The sequence below is a fragment of the Acinonyx jubatus genome, chromosome F2 (genome assembly GCF_027475565.1).
Source record: "Acinonyx jubatus isolate Ajub_Pintada_27869175 chromosome F2, VMU_Ajub_asm_v1.0, whole genome shotgun sequence".
NCBI lineage: Eukaryota > Metazoa > Chordata > Mammalia > Carnivora > Felidae > Acinonyx > Acinonyx jubatus.
In genome coordinates, this window is record NC_069394.1 from 30,599,420 (window position 1) to 30,620,752 (window position 21,333).

At 36.1% G+C, this 21,333-nt stretch overlaps 1 protein-coding gene across 4 annotated transcripts in view; it reads left to right on the forward strand.

Moving 5' to 3' along the window:
- Nucleotides 1-21,333, forward strand: part of ANGPT1 (angiopoietin 1) — a 240,978-nt gene that overhangs the window by 132,767 nt on the left and 86,878 nt on the right. For all 4 annotated transcript variants that reach the window (XM_053208648.1, XM_053208647.1, XM_015070434.3 and 1 more), the window contains 2 exons: nt 8,686-8,841; nt 19,753-19,874. In XM_053208648.1, coding sequence (XP_053064623.1) covers nt 8,686-8,841; nt 19,753-19,874 — 278 coding nt within the window. The remainder of the gene's footprint in view (nt 1-8,685; nt 8,842-19,752; nt 19,875-21,333) is intronic.

A 21,333-nucleotide genomic window follows, 5' to 3' on the forward strand; every position in this document is an offset into this window, starting at 1 on the left:
TGCCTTTGCTCATTCTCTCTTCATCTCTTGAATAGCACATTCTAGGAGGTAGTCAGGGACGCCATCTTGCCTAAGCAAGCATAGCTCCTTGTATGCTGTCAGAGCCCTCCTGGCTCCCTCTCTATCTTCCATCCTCCAAGTTTTTCAGGCCACATTTTTGTGTATTAAGGCAGATGTAAGAAGTGTATGCCGTCTCTGCCATATTCATATAGGATTGACTCTGGAAAGATTTCCTTGATTCCCTGACTTAGAGGTTTCATTTCTTCCTTCATCCTACCCCATCAGACAGGCAGGTGGGCAGGACATTTGTACCTTTATTCTAGTACTTGTAACATACTTGTATTATAGTTAGTCTTAGTCACCAGAATCAAGTTTTATACATTCTTTTGCTTTCATTGTATAGCTCAGTGATTAAAACATGTTAGTTTCCATTGTGTTTGCTGGATTTTACTTACTTTAAATAATTACCTATAACAAGATGATTGAGAAAAGAAAAAGTAAGGAAGGAACAATAAAAAAAGATGGGATTATGTGGTTCAGTAAATGAAGATACATGTCTTCAGATCTGTCTACTTTTGCATCATTTACATTGGTCCCATTGATATTCAGAGAGGCATCATTAATAATTGTTAATGTGATTTTCATACTTTCAGAAACAAATGTAACTAGGCTAAGCTCACAATTGGGGGCTGTTAGTATTTTCATGTACAAGTTCATTCATTCATTCATGCATTATTTGAATTTATTTAAATTACTTAAAGGCACCTGGCTGACTCTGTCCGTAGAGCATGGAGCTCTTGGAGTCATGAGTTCACTCCCCACCCTGGGCATAGAGCTAACTTAAAAATAAATTAAAATAAATTTACTCTATTTAAGCTGAGCAGTTGTTTGCCCTCAAGGAGCTAGTGGTGTACTGGAGACAGTGCTATTATAAAAAAAAAAAAAAAGCACAGGATGCTTTAGAAGTGAAATATACAAAGGAAGGATATTACAGAGAGGAGAGTCGTGAAAAGTTGCCTTGAGGAGGAAAAGCATGAACTTAGTTTTGAAAAACAGGACCTAGCCTATGAAAAGGGAAGGTGAAGTAGAAAAGGAACATGTCAATCAGAGCAAAGTCATATGCAAAGGCATGGAAGCAGAAGAAAATGTGTGCTTGGAAAAATAATTTGATGTGTCTGGAGCATAGAGTGCAAAGGAGAGGGAAGCCGAATCCAGATCAGATTCTTCTATGCTGATTAAGGGGTTGTGACTTTATCTGCAGGTAGTGGAAACGGTGGAAGTCGAGTTTAAGCAGTGGCGTGATGACGACAAATTAATGTTTTAGATCGATCCCTCTGGTTATGCCATGGATGATGGACTGGAGGAAGTCTGGAGTCAGGAGACCAGTTATAGGGCCAAAACAAATCCAGAAGAAACATGACAAGAGTCTGACCTGAGTTAGTGCCTGTGAGGATACAGAGATGTGGTAGGACAAAAGGGAAGTGGAGAGAGGGGTGGATCTAGGCACTCTTCAGGATACAGAAGCAACACAGTCTGGTGCTGATTGATTGTTGAAAATGAAGGCAAGGAAAAGAAAAGATGACTCCCTGTGGCTTGGATGAATGGGTAGGTGGTAGTGGTGCCATTCATTAATATAAGAAACCTAGGAAGAAAGCCAGGTTTTTTGGTGAAAGACAAACAAGGAAAATATTTTAGACAGAATGGTGCCTGGGGATTAAGGAAATCAGAAATTCTAACTTTTTATATTAAAACATATGTGCCTGCTATAGAGACATGATCCAAGACTTTCGTATTGTGTTCCTATATGATTGTTTCCTAATTGCCATTAAGGATATGTATTATATATTTTATAGATGTAGATATATACAACCATATTTCAATTTTTGATAAATTAAAATTAAAATCTTGAATACTGTTACTTTATAAGGGAAATTTTAAATCAAGTAATTTGAGAGCTTTGAGCATTATAAATAATCTAATCCAGACCTTCATTTCATAGATGAAGATCTAAAACTCAAATTATTTAAGTAACTTGCCCAAGTTTATGGAGTAAATCAACAACAGTACCTGGATTAAAATCTAGATAACCTCACTCCTGACTGAGTGTGCTTTTTATATACCAACTACTTTTAAAAACATGTAAAGGGAAATATTAAGTAGACACTTACAAATGTTTTTAAAATTTCATCACTCTGAATTTTTTTGGGTGTAAGGTGAGTGTAAGTGAAGGTGAGTGTAAAAGAGAGATGCCAGGCTAGTAAAGTGTGTTTCGGCATAGGAAATATCGCGTTTCTTTATATATGAAGAGAGAATGACTTTCCTGGGTCTTGACCCAACTCTGGATCCTATATGTGACTGACCACTTGCAGCAACCACAAAAATGTGGTCTTTAAAAAAGTCAGAGCCGGGGCGCCTGGGTGGCTCAGTCGGTTAAGTGGCCGACTTTGGCTCAGGTCATGATCTCGCGGTCCGTGAGTTTGAGCCCCGCGTTGGGCTCTGTGCTGACCGCTCAGAGCCTGGAGCCTGTTTCAGATTCTGTGTCTCCCTCTCTCTCTGATCCTCCCCCGTTCATGCTCTGTCTCTCTCTGTCTCAAAAATAAATAAATGTTACAAAAAAATTTTTTTTAAAAGTCAGAGCCAAGAAAAATTATTGTAGAAGAATTTGTTCATATGGGATATTCTGGGGTGCCCTTGATAACTTAGCTTCTCTCTAAACCTTAGTGGGGATATTGCTACTATTCTTTTGCAGGTGATATAACAAACATACCCTCACATTATTCTCAACAGCTCAGAGCTTCTCCCTGTCAAACAGAGATAATAATATTTACATGAAGAAATGTAGTCAGAGGTAAATTCCACCAGCGTATTTACCAACTGTATTGGGAAATGTGGGGTGAGCCAATAATACTGGCAGCCATTATTGTTGACCCAACCTGATGATGTAAGTCTAAGTTTCCCACACATTGAGTGGACATGACCTGGCATCTGACATTAATTAGTTGTTTCACCTTGTTTTCTATAACCTCTTTGAACCTCAGTCACCACATCTGTAAAATGAGATTTTTGAAGTTCATGATATTTAATGTCTCTTCCAGCTCACTGATTCTAATGGTTTCTTTCTTCCATAAATAGTTAAGTGCTCCTTTAGATACCAAAATGAGAAATGGGATTCATGTCATACATATCAGCACAGAAACTATTTCAAATGTCTGCTAAATAGATCTGTTGTCTAAAAAGACAATTATACTTTGCCATGTGGTAAAAGAAGCAATATACTGGGAGATCTAATAATAGAAATTCTTGCAAATAATATATTTGGCCTCAGGCATCTTTTTAATAAAACCATAAACCTAGATATAGTTGCATTTTCAGTATTGCCACTGATTTATGAAACAATGATATTAGATAAAACTATCAACATTTAAGTCATTTTTTGCATTGTTTTACCTTTTTATTGCTTTTCCATATTTACCCTTTTACTTTATTTCACGGTTGTTTTGCCATAACTGAGTAATACCATATGCACCAACATTCAATGAGAGTCCACTTAATCTACAACATATTTTAAGTGAACAATGCCTTTGTCAATTTTTATAGGGCTTAAAATGTGTTTTTTTCCTTAAGAATTACAAGGAGAAATTCTATTCTTTGTGCTTTAAGATATGCTGTTATTTAAGAGAGCCCTTGAAGTGAAATGATAGAGAATGAATTTCATATGCAAGCATGTCATAATATCACACAGATTTTAGTTCTCATGAACACAAAGCAGCAAGAATTTTGAAGACCCGGTAAGAAAGCTCTCTCAAAACTCTGTCTCATCATGGAAAATAATAGCATTAATTCTCTGCTAGTCATTGGGCAAAAGACATGGGCAAGTGATTTATGACTGAACTACAAATGACTGATAATCTTGACTTCTTAAAAATATTTTTGTTTATTAATGCAACTTGTCGCACAGCTGACTGTATATTTGCTTTCTTACCCCCTATAACATTTCCCAGAATGTTACAGTCACCAATCCGTGTGAAAATGATTAAATTAAAAAAATGAAAAATTATCTGTCCTTGAACAAGTTTCTCCCCATCTGTTCTGTTTTATGTATTCCCTGAATGAATATTATGTGTTACTGGAATTTGCCTATGACATTGATGGTAGTTTGCTTGTGCTTGATAACTGACTATTCTTTAGAATCAGGCACAACCTGCGGGGTCATCTAGCCTCTTTCAAAGCAACATACCAGTTCTTTCACCGACTCATTGTGTGATCATAAACTTAACTTCCCAGAGCTTGTTTCCTTGTCAGTGAAATAAGGACACATAATACAGTGCCTGGACTGTTATAAGGAGTCAGTGAGCCACATGTTTATAAAAACCTGGTACATACCCAACCTTAGTAGGGGCTTAACATGTTGTTGTTGTTGTTATTCTCTTTGTTATATTTTAGAATAGCTTGCAAGAAACGTAATGGGTGGAAGGAAACAAATATGTTATAAACTACATACTAAGAAAAAAAGGTAGGAGCTGAGGAAAGGATTTTTAATGACCAATTGTATTAAAAATGCTAGCAAAGTAAACTTCCAACATAACTGGCCCTAGAGCCTCTCAACTCCCTTCAAATAAACTTGGCCTCCAATATGGTGAAGCGGAGTGAAGTAATCACCCTCTCATGATGCATGTTTTCCTCAAAGGAATGAGTAAATTAATTCTCAGTGAGCTGGCTAAAAATGCGATCAATCGTTCATTCACCAATCAGTCAACCAGCCAGTCCAACAACAGAGCAGTTCCCGCAACTCTGAGGCTAGTGGAACATCAGAAGGTAGAGTTGAGTTGTTCCTTTTATCTCCATTAAGTCACCTAAGGCCTCTGAGCCCTATTTCTTAAACCATAAAATAGAGTCAATACCCTGCATGTAGGGTTGGCATAAGAATCAAGTCAGACAATGTCTATGAAAGCTTTTTGTAAACACTAAATCACCAAATGTAACATTATTTATTTGCTTACACATTATTTATTGTTCATTATCTCATTTCTAATACCATCGTACCTTCTCATGCTGGCTTTTTGGCCAGTACTTTACCTAGAGTCAGACACTGAGAATGGCAGTATAGTCAGATAATTTTATGATTCATTGGGAGTCTCCTACTTTATAATCTATCAGGTCTTGCGGTCAGCAACTTGTAAGCTTAAAACTGACATCTTAGATGTTTCTAAAATATTAAAACTTGAAGTAGCCATCATAGTCTGTGAACATGTTTTTCAAACCAGTAGGGAAAATATGAGGACAATCAAATTTGTTACAAATTTTTTCTGAACTTGGCTGATATGACACATCAAGATGGATTTCACAGTTATACATCTACAGAGGAATGTTGAGAGATAAGATGAAAGTAGCCCTCCTTATTAATCACACATTGTATATTTGACTTCTGCCTCCCTCCTCAGCCTTTAAATCAACTACATCTGGTTTTTGCTACTTAAATGTGCCATTATCGTTTGTATTAAAAGGCAGTTACTCCTACAGAAAGCAGCCCCACTTAATTAAAAAATAATTAACTAGAGTTATATTCATGTTACTCATCACAGCAGCCCAAATAAGAATTTTAGTATAGGTTTTTTACATATTTTTACAGTAGGGTCAGCAGAATTTGGAGACTGTGATGAATGCTTACATAAAGCAGGTATTTTGCTTTACTGGTGTTACCTTTTACAGTTAAAAAAAAAAAGCATAGTAGTACAGAATAGAGAGATAGGAGCTAACATAGATAGAGTCACAAAGCAGCTGATCCTTGATGTAGTCACTATATGCCAGAGGGTGTCCTCCTTTATTGGAGACTGAAACACATAACTGTATTACACCCAGAGCAAGTTGAGCTCTGGGAAATAACTCCCACTAACCAACTGCATAAGAAGTTGGTGTATAGGGATGCCTGCTAGCTCAGTTGGTAGAGGACGCACCTCTTGATCTTGGGGTTGTGAGTTCAAGCCCCACGTTGGGCATAGAGGCTCCTTAAAATAAACAACCAAAAAACTGATGTATAATTATCACAGAGATCTATATTGAAGCTCACTGCTGAGTGAGTTCTCTCTCAGTAGAGAAATCTACATAGGAAACCAAGTTATTATTTGAGCTTTCTTAATAAGCAGGGAATTTGACATTGAATAAATTCAGTAGTCTAAATCACTGCTACTCAAGGAAGTTGTCGTTTTGCAAACAAGTTAAGAAGCTTGCTCCAGAATTCCAGAATGTAAATTAAAGCATTACAGCATCACTTTCTTCATTGAGAAAGTCTTGCTCCTATATTTACATGCACATACACACATACACGTAGTAATAGTGTGCTTAGCAATGTAGGTAATTTGCTTTCTGACACAGTTTCCTCATTTCACGTCACACTGTTCACAAACAGATCTCATATAGGTAATTCTTCTGTGGACCACACTTTGAGAAGCACTGGTCTTTGCCTGAATTAGAATTACATTGGGAGGCGTATAAAATACATAGTTGTCTAGTATATACCCATGAAAATTCTGACTCAGTGTTCTGTTGTCTTGTACCTTCATCTGCATTTAAAAAATGCTTCCCATGTAGCTTTGATAAACATACAAGGTCGAGGAACTACACAATAGTATGTAGAGTAATTAAATAGTACTTAGCTGAATAGGTTAGAGATTGAGAACATGGGTTTTGGCGTTGGGAGTTGAGTTATTGTTTTTCTTGGGAAAATTGCTGTGGATTTTGTAGGCCTCAATAGTCTAACCTATAAAGCAGCTATAACAATACATACCATATAAACTTGTAAGGTTTAAGTGCTGTTATAAAAAGAAAGTACTTAGTTCAATACCTACCACATAGTAGACAATCGATAAATGTCAGCTGTAAATGGCAGGTAATCACCTCCATGAAGATTTACCTGCCATTTTTGAGAGTATATTCATTCATAATTTCCAAAAAGAGAGTTAAAGGATGTTATGAGGAAAAGGAAAACATGATGCAGAATCCAAGACAACAGATGCCTGATACTCCGACCTACCTTTCCACTACCTTTCCATTGTTGTTCAAATATGTTAGTTCAATCGGAATAAAGCCAAGGTTAGATGTGGCTTTGTTTAGACCTTACATTTTGTCAAGATAGTTTCTGGATAGCTATTCTAACCTATCAATGTTATATTTGTTTTATAATAAATGTTTGTAAGTTGAATTTTTTTTCCTCTACTTCTAATTTTGGGAATAAAGGATGAAGGGGAGTTACTTTATATTGACCAAGAACATAGTCAGAATTTATTAATAACAATAAGAGTTTTGATTCTAACCTTTCATTTTCTTTACCTTGGGGCAGATTTATGTTTGATAAATAGAAATAAGCAAGAGACGGTGTTAGAAAGTGAACTGCCAGAGTTGCACAAAGGGGAATTTAGGTTTAGACTTTATTTATTACATGACAATAATATTACTATGGATTATAAAATAGTGGATGCATTATGGTTCACTAAATCAGTAAAAATCACGTAGCTGTTAATGATTTGGAACCCGGCTTATGAAGAACAACTTGGCAGAGCTATCAAGTGGTTAAGAGTGTTGGTATGAAAGTTAAGGACTTCAGCGTTCAAATCCAAGTCTGGCTGTTTTTGTGGTGTGTGGCCTTGGACCTGACTTCTCTGGGATGCAGTTTCCCCATATGTGTAATTGGGTAATAAAATGTAGTCACCACACAGTGGTGGGGGAGAATTAAGTGCACTGACAGGGAGGTGCAGGCCTCTTCTGTGTTTTTCAAGCGTGGTTATACTTAGCTTTATTCTCTCAGGTGTCTAACAACCTCCCTCAGAGTGTCACTTAGGAATTCCCCCTGACCCCAGTGGTATAATTTACTTTGCAACCATTGTATTCCCTAAGATGGCACCATAGAGGACTAAATGTTACCCAAGGCAAGGAGGGCAAATGCTGCTTTATAGCTTATACTTTCAGTGCTTTTCTGCTTTTTTAATTTTTTTTAGCTTTCAAAGGAGCACTGAGAATGGTTTTAGCTCATTCCGTGGCTCTGCAGCTCATTTTGTATACTGTTGCCTATACTTGACTATTCTCTTAAAAGCTTGTGTTTGGGGCACCCACCCTCCTCCCACTGCTTGTGTAATTCCCCTAACCCAGCATGGTCTTTTACTTTTCATTACATGAATGAAAGCAGGAGGCTGAGTTTTTCTGAGACCGGTGGTCAATGTCGTCTATTGAAAGACCAGAGAACCAAGATTTAGATTTAAATGATCGTGCTAAGGCTGCTGCATTCTTGCTGGGTGACCTTGGGCTCATCATTGACCTTGTCTGATTCTGTTTCCTCAGCCATAAATAAAAGCAAACCAAAACAAATCACACAAAACAATGAGGCCATCTGTACCTCACTCACATCTTTGCAGTAAGGATTGAAGGAGTTGTAGAAAATAAGAAAGCACTATCCAAGAGCAAATTTTCATTATGATTGTGAGGATTATATATATGTATCAGTATATAAGGAGTTTGTTAGCAACTGGGTCCCTGTGTGCTCTGCTCCCATTTCCCAACTCCCAGAAATGCAGAGGATCCCTGCCAGATGGCTGATTTGCCAGCTGTGTCTTGTTTTGTCATTGTAAATATTACATGCTCCAACTGAGAAGCTTTGCTTATAATGTAGTATGTTTTGTCCTTTATCTCTTGCAGATTGAGAATTACATTGTGGAAAATATGAAGTCGGAGATGGCCCAGATACAGCAGAATGCAGTCCAGAACCACACGGCCACCATGCTCGAGATAGGAACCAGCCTTCTCTCTCAGACCGCAGAACAGACCAGAAAGCTGACAGATGTTGAGACCCAGGTACACCCCTGGGCCAGAGTCGACAAACTCTTAACTGAGCAGAATTTTTCCCCCTTAGCATACTCCATAAACACAGAGCACATTTCAACCACTGAGATTGGGGAAACATACACATTTTTGTTTATTGGTAATAACAACAATGACTGCCTGACATGCTATGCATGTTTCTTTTGATTTAATGAAGGTTGGTAGATGTAGCTTTGTGTGTGTTTGCAAAAACAGGACTGGCAAAGGACTTAATCAGCATTTAAATTCAAATAAACACTGCAGCTACCAACTATGATATGATATGTGTCAAACAAAATAACCATTTGGGTCAAATTGGTGCCTTTGATGTACATTTTTGACCTGTCTTGTTTCACCTCTAATAATACACTAGCCATATGGCACCTGCAGAGTATTTATGCATTCAGTAGATACACAGGAAAACCAAAATTAACTTAGCAGCAATGTGTAGTTATATATATAATATATATATATATATATATATATATATATATATATATATATATATATAGTGCCATGGACAACAACATACTTCTTTATGTACAATCATACTTATTTCAGTACAGATCAATAAAATGCCCTTTAGTCAGCACTGTCACAAAACTACTATTACAGTTCAGTGAAAATCTTTTTGATGATTTGAAAATGATTTCTTGGTCCCATTTTAACCATGGAAGTAGTTGTTCCCATTACTATTCTGAAACCCAGGGGATGATTCTATCCTAGTGTAGTTGATTTCTGGAATTGAAGCTGAAATAAATTCTTAAAAGATAAACTGAGGCACATTGAATTGTTAAGAGTTTATTTGGGCATACATCAATTGAAATTGAGCAGCGTTTAGCTAAAAGTGGTTAGGAACATTCCACTGTGGGAGCTACAGAAAAGGTTGTAACAGAGAAGATGTGGAAGCAAATCAAGGAAATTATTTGATTGATGAGAACCCAAGCAGTGGCCTTATTTCAGGAAGCCTAGCTGGCTGTTTGTGATTGGTTGTTCTCAATTTTCATTTTCTTCGATTCAGATGCACTGACTCTGGCTTAGGCTTTGATTTACTTAATGTAGGTTACTGAGGCATTAGAGCCACCTCAGTCTAATAGTCTCCTTATTTAATTATTTTAACAATATAAATTAAAAAATAAGATGCAACCTTATTTCCATTTTATTTTGTTTCTGTTAATGACATCACAGATCATATACTGATATTTAAAGATAAATAACAATGACAATTTATCTGGATGGAGCATTATATGTTATACAAACAGCTTTCCCATGTACAAATAATATTTATGAAAACCATTCAAAGCAGACAAGAGGTCAGAAATTTTGAGCAATTTTTCACACTGATACAGCTAGTGAGTTGAATCGGCACTCTCATTCCTTTCCTTTTTTTATCTCTCTGGATTAGTAGTACTAATAATTAAACTAACTAAATAAGAACTTAAATGTGGATTACATTGGAGCAGTAAACCACATGGGCTTTGGAAAGTATTTTTTGCTGCACACTATTATCAGATAACTACAGGGGATGGGGAAGGGGAAGCTACATGTTATAACTAAAAAGTATGAGACTTTATATAATCATTTATTATCATACTAAACAAGTATGGTGATCTATGAACATTGGCTTCTTATGGTATAAATAATATGAGAGTATTTTCTCTTGCTTTTTTTTTTTTAGAACAGAATACTCACCTTCTCCTACAAAGCATTCTGTATATTCAGAAACTGAAACAACACAACCATACTTGACACAACCATACTTGAGTGAATATTTGAAATTTTTATACATTTATGAGTTTTAATGACTTACATGGCAGTGTTTTATTTTTTTCCATCCCCCAAATCCTTTTGAGTTATTTTTACTCATTTTCTACCTAGAAGTTGGAGTTGTGATGGTGGGGGGGGGGGGGGAACGTCCCATTGTCAGCATCTTAATGTACAAATTGTACATTAGATTTTAAGAGATAAAAACTTGTTCTGCATCCTTAAGGCTAAAAAATATGTACTTTATGGAAAATAGTACAGAAAATTTGTAGGAAAAAAACGGCCTTACAGGGAACAGCTAAAACTAAAGAGTCATTAAAGGCCAATTAAAGTTTATTAGTTACTCCAAGAAGAATTTCAAGATAGCTAAAACCTGCAAAATATCTTAAAAATCACAAATCTATCAGAACTTGTGATGAGAGACAGGTAGAGAAGGAAGACAGTAGCTCAGACCAACTATGTTCTACCTTAAGAAGTAAATCCTGGGAGTTCTTTTCATTTGCATTTTGTTTATTTTTTTAAATTTATTAATTTATTTATTTTGTCAGAGAGGAAACATGAGTGGGGGAGGGATAGAGAGAGAATCCCAAGCAGGCTTCATGCTGTCAGTACACAGCCAGACCCACAAACTGTGAGATCTTGACCCGAGCAGGAGTTGAACACTTAACTGACTGAGCCAACTGGGTACCCCTTCATATTAATTTTAATGTCTTCTAATTGTGCTACTGTAAAGCTGTTTTCATGTGAATGTGTATACATGTGGTGCTCTGTTGAACCTTTGCAACAGGCCTTGTTTGTTCTACTTAGACATAGCCATTCAAGTGCACTCAAGTACAGATGCAGGGGCAAGTTTGCAGAATGAATCCTGAATTGTTTCTTAATCTAAATGCATTCTATTCTTTAATAATCAGCATTTATAAACGAATAGACCCTTTGGGCTATCCAAGTATGCTCCTACGTTTTTGTTCCATGTTCATTCTCCTTTGTTTCACATTGGTAAGTGCTACTTTTCCTACACTGACTTCAGGTTCTCAATTATTTTAGGAACTTCTATCAATGGTTTTGCAACATATTTTAGTGTTCTAACGTTTACATGATAATGGTATAAAGACAAGTAACTTACTGCTTTCTAGTCCGCTGTCTAGACCTTCCAGAACTTAACAAAAGGTGGCAGAAACATGGTTTTACTGTAATGGCAATTAAAAATACTTACGTGTTTAACAAGCACCGTAATCAGAAAAGAAATAGATAATGAGCACGTCTAAATGACCCTGCTAGCCACAGTGTGAGAATCAGGTGCCAACACCATGCCCATACCTTCCTCTTCAGCCTAGCTTGTAGTGTTTTTCTCACTCTGTTATCAGTTTATACCAATATCTCCTTTACTTCCAGTTCCTCTTTCCAAGTGTGCACTATGAAGGAGTTAGTTTCAGACATTATTCATGTCCCTTCCTGTAGTGGAAGTCTATTTCTGACTTCTCCCACGGGCCTATTTTGATTAGAGGTACACTACTAGACAAACTGTATTAGCATTCACCTCTCTTAATAGGTGTTTGGCTCTGTTCTAAGCAATTTTACATATGTTAGCTACTTAATAATTAAAAAAAAAATCCTGTGGGGTAGGTACCACCATCATCCCTTATATGTAAGTGATGAATCACTAAACTGAATTCCTGAAATCATTATTACAATATATGTAAACTAAATTTAAAAATTAAATTTAAATAAAATAGAATTTAAATAAATTTAAATAAAATTTAAAAATTAGAAAAAAATATAGTAAAGGTGTGGGAACTGAAATCCAGAGAGGTGAAGCAATTTGTCCTGAGTGAAACAACTAGTGGTAAATGTTAGAGCAAAAATTTTACCCCAGGAAGTCTGGCATCACAGTCTACATGCCTTACTGGCTCCCTTTGTGTCTATTCTGCCTCTCTCAAGGTTCCTTTCTCTCTTTAAGGTTGTAGAAACTAAATGGGTCCAAGCAGAGGGTAAGATGGAAATCAGAAAAGACGAAAGTAATGTGAACCTAATAGTAGCAGCTGAAAGTTTTCTATAAATGATAAGGATACTGCTGCTGTTGCTGTTCTGCTGCTGCTGATGGCACCACCAATTATTGCCATTTTGCCATGTGCCTGCACATTGTCTCATGTGATCCTAGAATCCAGTGTTATCCTTGCCATTTGCTGGCTGTGTAACTAACTATAGGGCAGTTCCTTAGACACTTAGCCTATGTTTCCTCTAATTTCCAATTATTTATATAGGAACCATAGTCTTAGGAATGGAATTTAACCAAATTTTAAAAGGTATATTTTGAATGTCTTCTTAATGCAAGAGGTTTTAATAGGTACTGTATAGAATACAATAAGTAAAGCAATCCTTATCCTCAGGTAGCTTAATTGAGTTAATGTGGCAAAACTTGTCTAAACCATTTCTTCCTTAACTTTCCATCAAATAAGTTAGCTATGAAGCCATTTCTTATTGCCATAAAAATGCATCTTTCCAGTCTCCTACTGTGGGGGTTTCATTGACCAATGACCCCAGCTGCTGTATTCTGAAATCCATCACTATGATGATGCAGAAGGCACAATTCCCAGTGACACGTTGTAGTAGCAATACTTAGTCAGACCTGCCCCTGGGAGCTGTTGGACTCCACTGACACATGACTTTGGCTAAGGGCTCTCCCTCAGCCTTGCTGAACTTTCTCACAGCTTCCCTGGAGGCCAGGATTTCCACTCAATCTTCTTTCCTTCCCTTTCTTCTTCACTGTAATTAGACCTGCATCCTAGTCAGAAGGTGCTCCTAGACACCTCTGTCTTCTTCCCACCTTTCCTTTACAGGCATTCCCCCTAATAAATTTCTTATATGTGTAATCTCATTTTGTCATCTGCTTGTCAGAGGTCATACACCTGTTGTTTGGACTTCAGTTGTACAATTGCAAGTTTAAGCCAGTTCAGGAACAGATTAGTCAATGAGCATCAGTCTCTAGACAGAAATAGGTTTGAGAAGGCAGCTCTCAAAGTTGAGCCACTGGATCTCTTCAACTTGAAGAGAGATAGTTGAATAAATATTTAACCTTGGCCTAGTTAAAATGGCAGTAAAATGAATTTGCTAATGGGTCATCCAAGAAAAATACCCTGGTAATTAACTTTGTCACAAGGTCTGGAAAAAGTATTTGATAACCCATTTGAGGAGGTCTCAGTGAACTATGACCCACAGGTCAAATTTGAATTGCCAGCTCCTTTTATAAATAAAGTTTTTATTGAATACAGCTACACTCATTCATGTATATGTTGTGTATGGATGCTTTCCCAATAAATTTGAGTTGAGTAGTTGTACCAGAAACCATATAGCCCACCAATATATTTATTATCTGTCCCTTTATAGAAAAAGCTGGCCACCCCTTGTACTAGGATACAAATTTCTAGAGAGCAAGGATTTTCTCTGTCTTGTTCACTGCTCTTTTTATAACATCACTTGGTACACAGTAGGTTCTCAATAAATGCTTGTCAAATGATTATATTAACTAATACTAGTCCCTTAATTTCTGTAGATTTTGGCCCAGTGCTCCTAAAATCAAAGGTAGTGTCCTAAAGATTATATGTTGATTATTCTTTATACCCATAAATAGCTGATGGCTCAGAATAGGACTTTGAATAGAAGCACTCTACCGCAAAGTTACTCTGACCAACTAAGAACATTGGATGACAGCATTTTCTGTATACTCTAAGAAGCATGAGAAATTTGGCCACTTTCCTGCTTCATAGTGCTAGTTTAGTGTTGGAGTGGGGAGAGGAGAGAAATCAGATATCATTAGCCATGACAAGCAGAAGATGTCGATGTCATGGTGATTTGAAAGAAACAATTTCAATAGCCATGAGTCTATTGACTGAGGGAAGGTACCTTTCTTAGCCAGAGTGAAGCTGCTTGTGTACAGCTACATGAGCCTGTAGGAAAGAAGTCAGACTCCGGAGACAAACTACCTGGGTTCCATTCTGACTCCTCTGTGCATTAGCTCTGTAATATATGCACTGTCTGTACTAAACTCCATAACCCAATGAGATTTTCCTTGTGCTATTTATATATAATATAAATAAAATATAAAATATTACAGATAACAATTAGATAGTATTAATTCAGTAACATTATCATGACTAAGAGTAACAGTAACTCTCTAAGATTAGCTAATTTTCACCTTCAAATTTCCTCGATTGTTCTACAAAAATTTTCATAGGTGTTTTATTTTTTTTTAAGATGTAATATAGTCCCTTTTAATTTGGAGCACTCTTTCGATTTTTTTTTTCTTCAGGTTTTTAAGACACCGGGCCCATTGTTTTTGTAGAGTGTCCCATATTCTGAACTTCTCTGAGTATTTCTTTGTGATGCATTTTAACTTATTCATTCTACACGGTTCCTTTAAACTGGAAGCTAAGTCTAAAGGCTCAATCAGATTGAGTTGAACACTGTGGTGGGAGTTCTTTGTAGAATTACTCACCACTCCCTATTATCTGGAAGCACAAATGCCAGCTTGCCGCACTCTCAGTGATGCTATTTTAACTCAGGGTAGAAGCATCCATGTCTCGCCATCTTAGTTGTCTACTTTCCCTTTGAAAAGTAGCAGATAACCTGGAGGGGGTACTTTGTCACACTGCCCACTATTGACCAAATAAATTCTTTCACCAAGTTTTAAAATGGTGATCTTCTGATTCCTTGAACACATAGCAGCCTTTATTCCATTGTAAAAATCTAATTATCAAGACATCATGTTTTGTGTTACATTTTTCATTTGAAAAACAAAATTAAAGTAAAAAGAAGTATAAACTACAAACAAAGCTGATTTCAAAGCTAACATGCTAAGAAGGAAATGTTCTTTTGTGGGAGATTTTCCTTTTAAGCAAGATCAGAGGCACTCTTAAAAATATTAAAGGGAAGCTGGCTGAAATTCTCTAACTCACTTTGGTTGCAAAACTAGTAATTTTTATTTAAAAATTTTTATTTTTTAATGAAAGAACTAACATTTTAGAGTTCATAACTTCTCAGTTTCAAGTCTTATGTCTTACATAAGGAAGATACCCCTCCCTCCTTCCTTCCTTCCTTCCGTTCTTTCTTTCTTTCTTTCTTTCTTTCTTTCTTTCTTTCTTTCTTTCTTTCTTTCTTTCTTTCTTTCTTTCTAGATGTACATTGGAATATGTTTAGGCTAAACAAAATGAAATGTCTTCGTCATTTTAATGGAACACTTAGATTATTGCTAAGCAGCAAGTTTCACAGACACATGGCAAGAAAGTAGCCAATTTATCATAGTTTCTTGTACAATTCTCATGGTAGCTCATTTTTGAACTGTAGGCCTGTGTTAATACATCAGTGGAGAGAATTGAAATAAAGTGGTTATTTGGTCAAAGTGATGGGAAAATAAGAGAAGGGATTGGCATTTGTTCTCAGGAGTGACCTGAGATGACCTGACACCTAGCCTGGACTAAGTGAGATTTAAGATCTGTGTCTCTCCTTCTCTTATATTCAGATGCTTCTTTAGATTTAGATTTTAGATTGTTATCATTGAAGGCCCACTTAACATTCACATGGCCTGCTACCCTCTCCCTGACAATGACCCAACTTGAAAAATAACTCACTGTCCATTGTCTAGTATATCATCCAACAAATAGCTCTGAATGTGCCAGTATGCCACCCATGCTGGGCACTGGCAGTTTGGAGGGCTCCAGATGGAGTAGTCCTGTTTCTGTGTAACTGACATCCTCCTGGGGGTAGAGAAACAGCAAATGAGCGAACAGAAGATAATTTCCAATAGTGATGATTTTATAAAGCCAATAAAACAAGGGTGACTTGATGGAGGATGATGGGGAATTATATTTCAAACAGTTGCCAGGAAGGGCCTCCATAAGGAAGAATTGATTGATAAGAAATCAGCCATGCATCTGGGATATGGTGGGCAACTGCAAATGCAAAGGCCCTTTGTGGTTAGAGCATAATAAAACAAGAAAGGGAATGGCAGGATGAGATCTGAGAAGAAAGTAGTGTTCTGATCACATAGGACCATGTGGGCCAGGCTAAGAACTTTGGAATTTATTCACATTGCAAAGAGAAGCAATTAACAGATTTAACATTGGTGATGACATAAGGTGATGTACGTTTTTAAAAAGATCATTCTGGTGTTATGTAGCAAACTGACTGGAGGTAGGACAAAGTGGAGAAAAATTAGGAACTGTTATAGTCTCCAGACTTACGTATAGACAGCTTCATTTTTAATTTTAGATAGCTCAATTCTTTTCTCAGTATTCTCTCAATATATATATATATATTATAATATATAATATATTATAGTAATAATACTATACTGTATATAATAATATATTATATAATTATATTATTATATATTATATACTATATATTATAATATATAATTATATAATATATTATATAATATATCATATAATATATTATATATTATATTATGAATCATATAATATATTTTATATTATATTATAATATATTATAATAATAATACTATACTGTGTCTAATAATTAGTATAGTATAGTATAATAATATATAGTATAGTATTACTATACTATATGAATTATATATAAATTATATAATTATTACTATACTATATATAATATAGTATTAATATAATACTATACATAGTATTATAGTATTATTACTATACTATATATAGTATTATATATAATTATATGTATAATAATATATATTACATATTAATTCTAGTTAATAAACAAAAAACTTGCATAGAAAAAAATATGTTTACCAGTTCAAAATTAAATTGTGTATATCCCCAATCCTTACATTCTCTACCATTCTCTCCTCTGGGCTGCTTTGAACTCTGTCCTCAAATCCCAGTTCCTCTTGCTCCGGTTTTTCCTCAAATGAAGTGACTCAGTAGAGGAAAATATTTTTTTTTAACTCTAAAACACTCCATAAGTATTGATTAATAGTAGTAACTTTTAGATTGGCTTTCAGATCTATATTTATGACAATTTTATGAATGAATCATAGAAACTTCAAACTTTTTGTTGTTTATTTATTTTTGAGAGAGAGAGAGAGAGAGCGCAAGTGGAGGAGGTGCAGAGAGAGGAGGGGACAGAGGATCCAAAGTGAGCTTCATGCTGACAGCAGCGAGCCCAACTAGGCTCGGACTCATGAATGTCGAGAACATGACCTGAGCCAAAGTTGGTTGCTCGATCGACTGAGCCACCAAGGTGCCCTGAAACTTCGAACTTTTTTAAAGCACAAATGCCCCATCTTGCTATTTTCTTGCCCACTCCTTCACCATCCAACACGTCACCCCTCCCCCACTATGGGACTGAGACCTAGGTGAGGAGAGTGGGATCAAGTCATGCAAAATGAAATAACACATGTGCAGAGGCAGATCCTGTCTTTATTTTAAAATTATACTATGTTCAGCATGGATATTTTTGCACTAATTTTGATCTTTCAAAGTGTTGCATTAAAATATTATCTTGATTACTGAATTTCTTGACATCTGCTTAAATTTTACAACTGAGAAAATTGCCTCTCTCATCTCTCCCTAGTTCTTGTCCTCCTCTCTTGCAAATCCATCCCCTTCCCCCACAACCTCTCATAGCCCAAGTCTAACCCTGGTCGTATCAGTATATTTTGAAAAGGTTATGTGCATCTGATGTAATCCCAGGTTTAGACCTGCTACAGAAAAGGAGGAAAGCTCTAATAGTGTCATTTTTAGAGGAGGACCTATAGATTGATATTGATCCTCCAGAAGGATTTCCAGGTCCCTTTCAAAAAGTAATTCTTTTTTTTTTTTTAAGGTGTTTTTTTTTTTTTTTTTAATTCTGAGAGACAGAGAGAGAGAGAGAGAGAGCACAAGTTGGTGAGGGGGAGAGAGAATCTCAAGCAGTCTCCATGCTGTTAGTGCAGAGCCCGACATGGTACTTGAACCCACAAACCTCCACAAACTGTGAGATCATAACCTGAGCCGAAACCAAGACCTGGGTGCTTACCCAACTGAGCCACCCAGTAAGAAAAGTGTGATGGTTTTAAATTTTCAAATGACATAGGAAGCTTTTAAGCTAATTATACTTTTTTTTTCCTTGCTTTGTTTACCACCCTTAGAGAAGACTCAGGTAGAAGGGGTGGACACAACAGAGATAGGGAGGAATAAAGACAGTGGCACAGTTTGAAGGCATCTTATAGGATTGAAGTGTGTGATGTGTTTTTTTGGAGAATGAACCCAAAGCCTTTGGCCTTATGACTCACAGACTTATGTTATATTAAAGCCTGACTAACAACATGAGTCTTGATGATTCAAGATAAGTTGAACATTTATATTTTCTAGAGTACCCAGTGTAGTGCAGTTGAAAAGAATACTACAGTCTGTCTTCAGTGCAATCTGGGTTTCTGGTCCCTTCATTTGCTCAGATGAAGACCCAAGATGGTTTAACTAAACCTCTTAGTGTTCTGTGTAGAACATTAAAATTAGAGTCACACTATCTGGGTTCAGAACCCAGTCCTTCCCCTTGGTTCCTGCATCAGTTTTGGCCTCTCTCTGAACCTTAATTTCCTCATTTATAAAGTGATGGTAGCAATTCTTCCTTAGTGTGTTATGTGCCCACGTCCATAAAATGACATGATATCTGGAAGGGCTGGCATGACCTAATATGATAGTTATTCAATAACTTTGTAGTCATTAATCTGTCTAAACTATGTCAAGAGCTGTTTACACATTTATAATTAATTTTTTTAAGGTAAGGGATCGAAGCAGGCAAATTTTACTTGCCTATTAGCTATTAATTGTTGTACACAATATCTAAGACTTTATAATAATTCTCATCATATAAATATTGGAGGCAAGCAGCACAATAGAATAATATCCTAGGGATTCAGGACATGAACATTTATATATGAACATGGATTTAACAATTCAATTTTCTCATTCAACTGCAACCTCAGTCTCGAATAAATACAATGATTAGGACACATTGTAAAACATTAATTAGTAGAATGTAGACCATTTAATTAATTATTCTGGAAGAAGTATCATTTTAAAAGGAAACACAGCTAAATGAAAAACTAAAACTTCTTTTCAGTCTTTGTGATTGAAGTTTGAAATGTTTTTATCTTTTATCTTTTATCTTGAGGTACTAAATCAAACTTCTCGGCTTGAAATACAACTGCTAGAGAATTCATTATCAACATACAAGCTAGAGAAGCAGCTTCTTCAACAGACAAATGAAATCTTAAAGATTCATGAGAAAAACAGGTGAGGATTGTTGTATTCCAAATATTTACAGGTGTACTTATTTTTATCCTTCACCTTTCTGTCAACACTTAAAAAAAAAGATTGAGGTGGTTTGCAAAAATGGAAATATAGAGGCAATATAAGAAGAATAATACTGTTGCTTACACTCTTGAAACATTTGCTTTTTATAACTTTTAGCACTAATTTATCTAATGTTTAGTTATGCAAATTCTACCATATCCACAAAAATTGATTCTATGATTGAATTCAGTGACACAAAATAGTGACAGTTTTCAGCAGGATGAAATCTGTAGCAATAGAGGAAAAAAGTAGTCTCTGAAACTCTATAACTTGAATTGTCACTCTATCTGCCCTTAAACTTTCACAAAACTACAAGATTGTTGAATTCAGAGATCTTGCACTAGAGAGAAGCAGATTTTATTTTTCCCAGAAAATTATTTATGTGTAAAGCTAATTTAAGAGTTGCTCACCACCCCCCCCCCCCCCGGCCTTTTCCCCATTTAAAGTTATTTACTCTGGATATAATAATTTATTTAGTTTTATAGATGTGTTTTATAAACTGTGAATCATCTCAGGTAAGTGAAATGGGACTTAAAGATCACCCCAGAGGTGGGATGGCATATAGACTATATCATTTTGAAGTTATTGGCATTCATGATGGATAATTCAATCAAAGCAATGACCTCTGTAGGACAAATGCATTGCTTGTTAAGTGGCTTCTGGATATTTGGATGGCTTGAAGACGTTTCAGTTTTTGTCCATTATATTGGGTTTAAAACCATTGTGTTGCTAGAAACTAGTTCAATACCTTGTGTCATTAGAACTAGAGTTTCCATCATGTTTCTCACCAGGAAGTTACCTACGAGGACTGCTGGTTCTCTTACTTTACAGATGAGGGGATAGACTTAGTGGAAGTGAGTGATTTGTCCAAGGTTACACAGCTTGCTGGTAGCACAGCTGGGAATGTAATTCAGGTTTCTTTCTTCCTAGCCCTGCTTTTTCCACTGTAGCACATGTTCTTTCAATACCACTATCTGCAGCCTTGAAAGATTCCCTAACTATACACTAAAAGTAGCCCTTAGTGACAACAATTACAGTGGAACTTATACATGAAGAAGATAAACCTGGCTGTTGATTTAGAGTCTGAAAGGGGTCATGCATACTCTATGACTTGTATTTCTAAGTTTTACATTTATTTATCTTTGTACTGTGTCACGGGGTAAACTGTATAACTATAAATAAACTTGACAGGACTTGACCCTGAACTGGTTGCATAATGAAATGTTTTGGAATTGAAAATCCTGCTGAAAAGTACCATTTATTCTCCTGCTGTTTCACAGTAACCAGACATATACATGTAGCAGGTATATTTTACTTCAACCATCCCTCGGTTTTAGGGTCCCACCATGCTTTAACTTGGTTGCTAAAAGTGAACCCCCTTATAGTCATGTATTTCAAT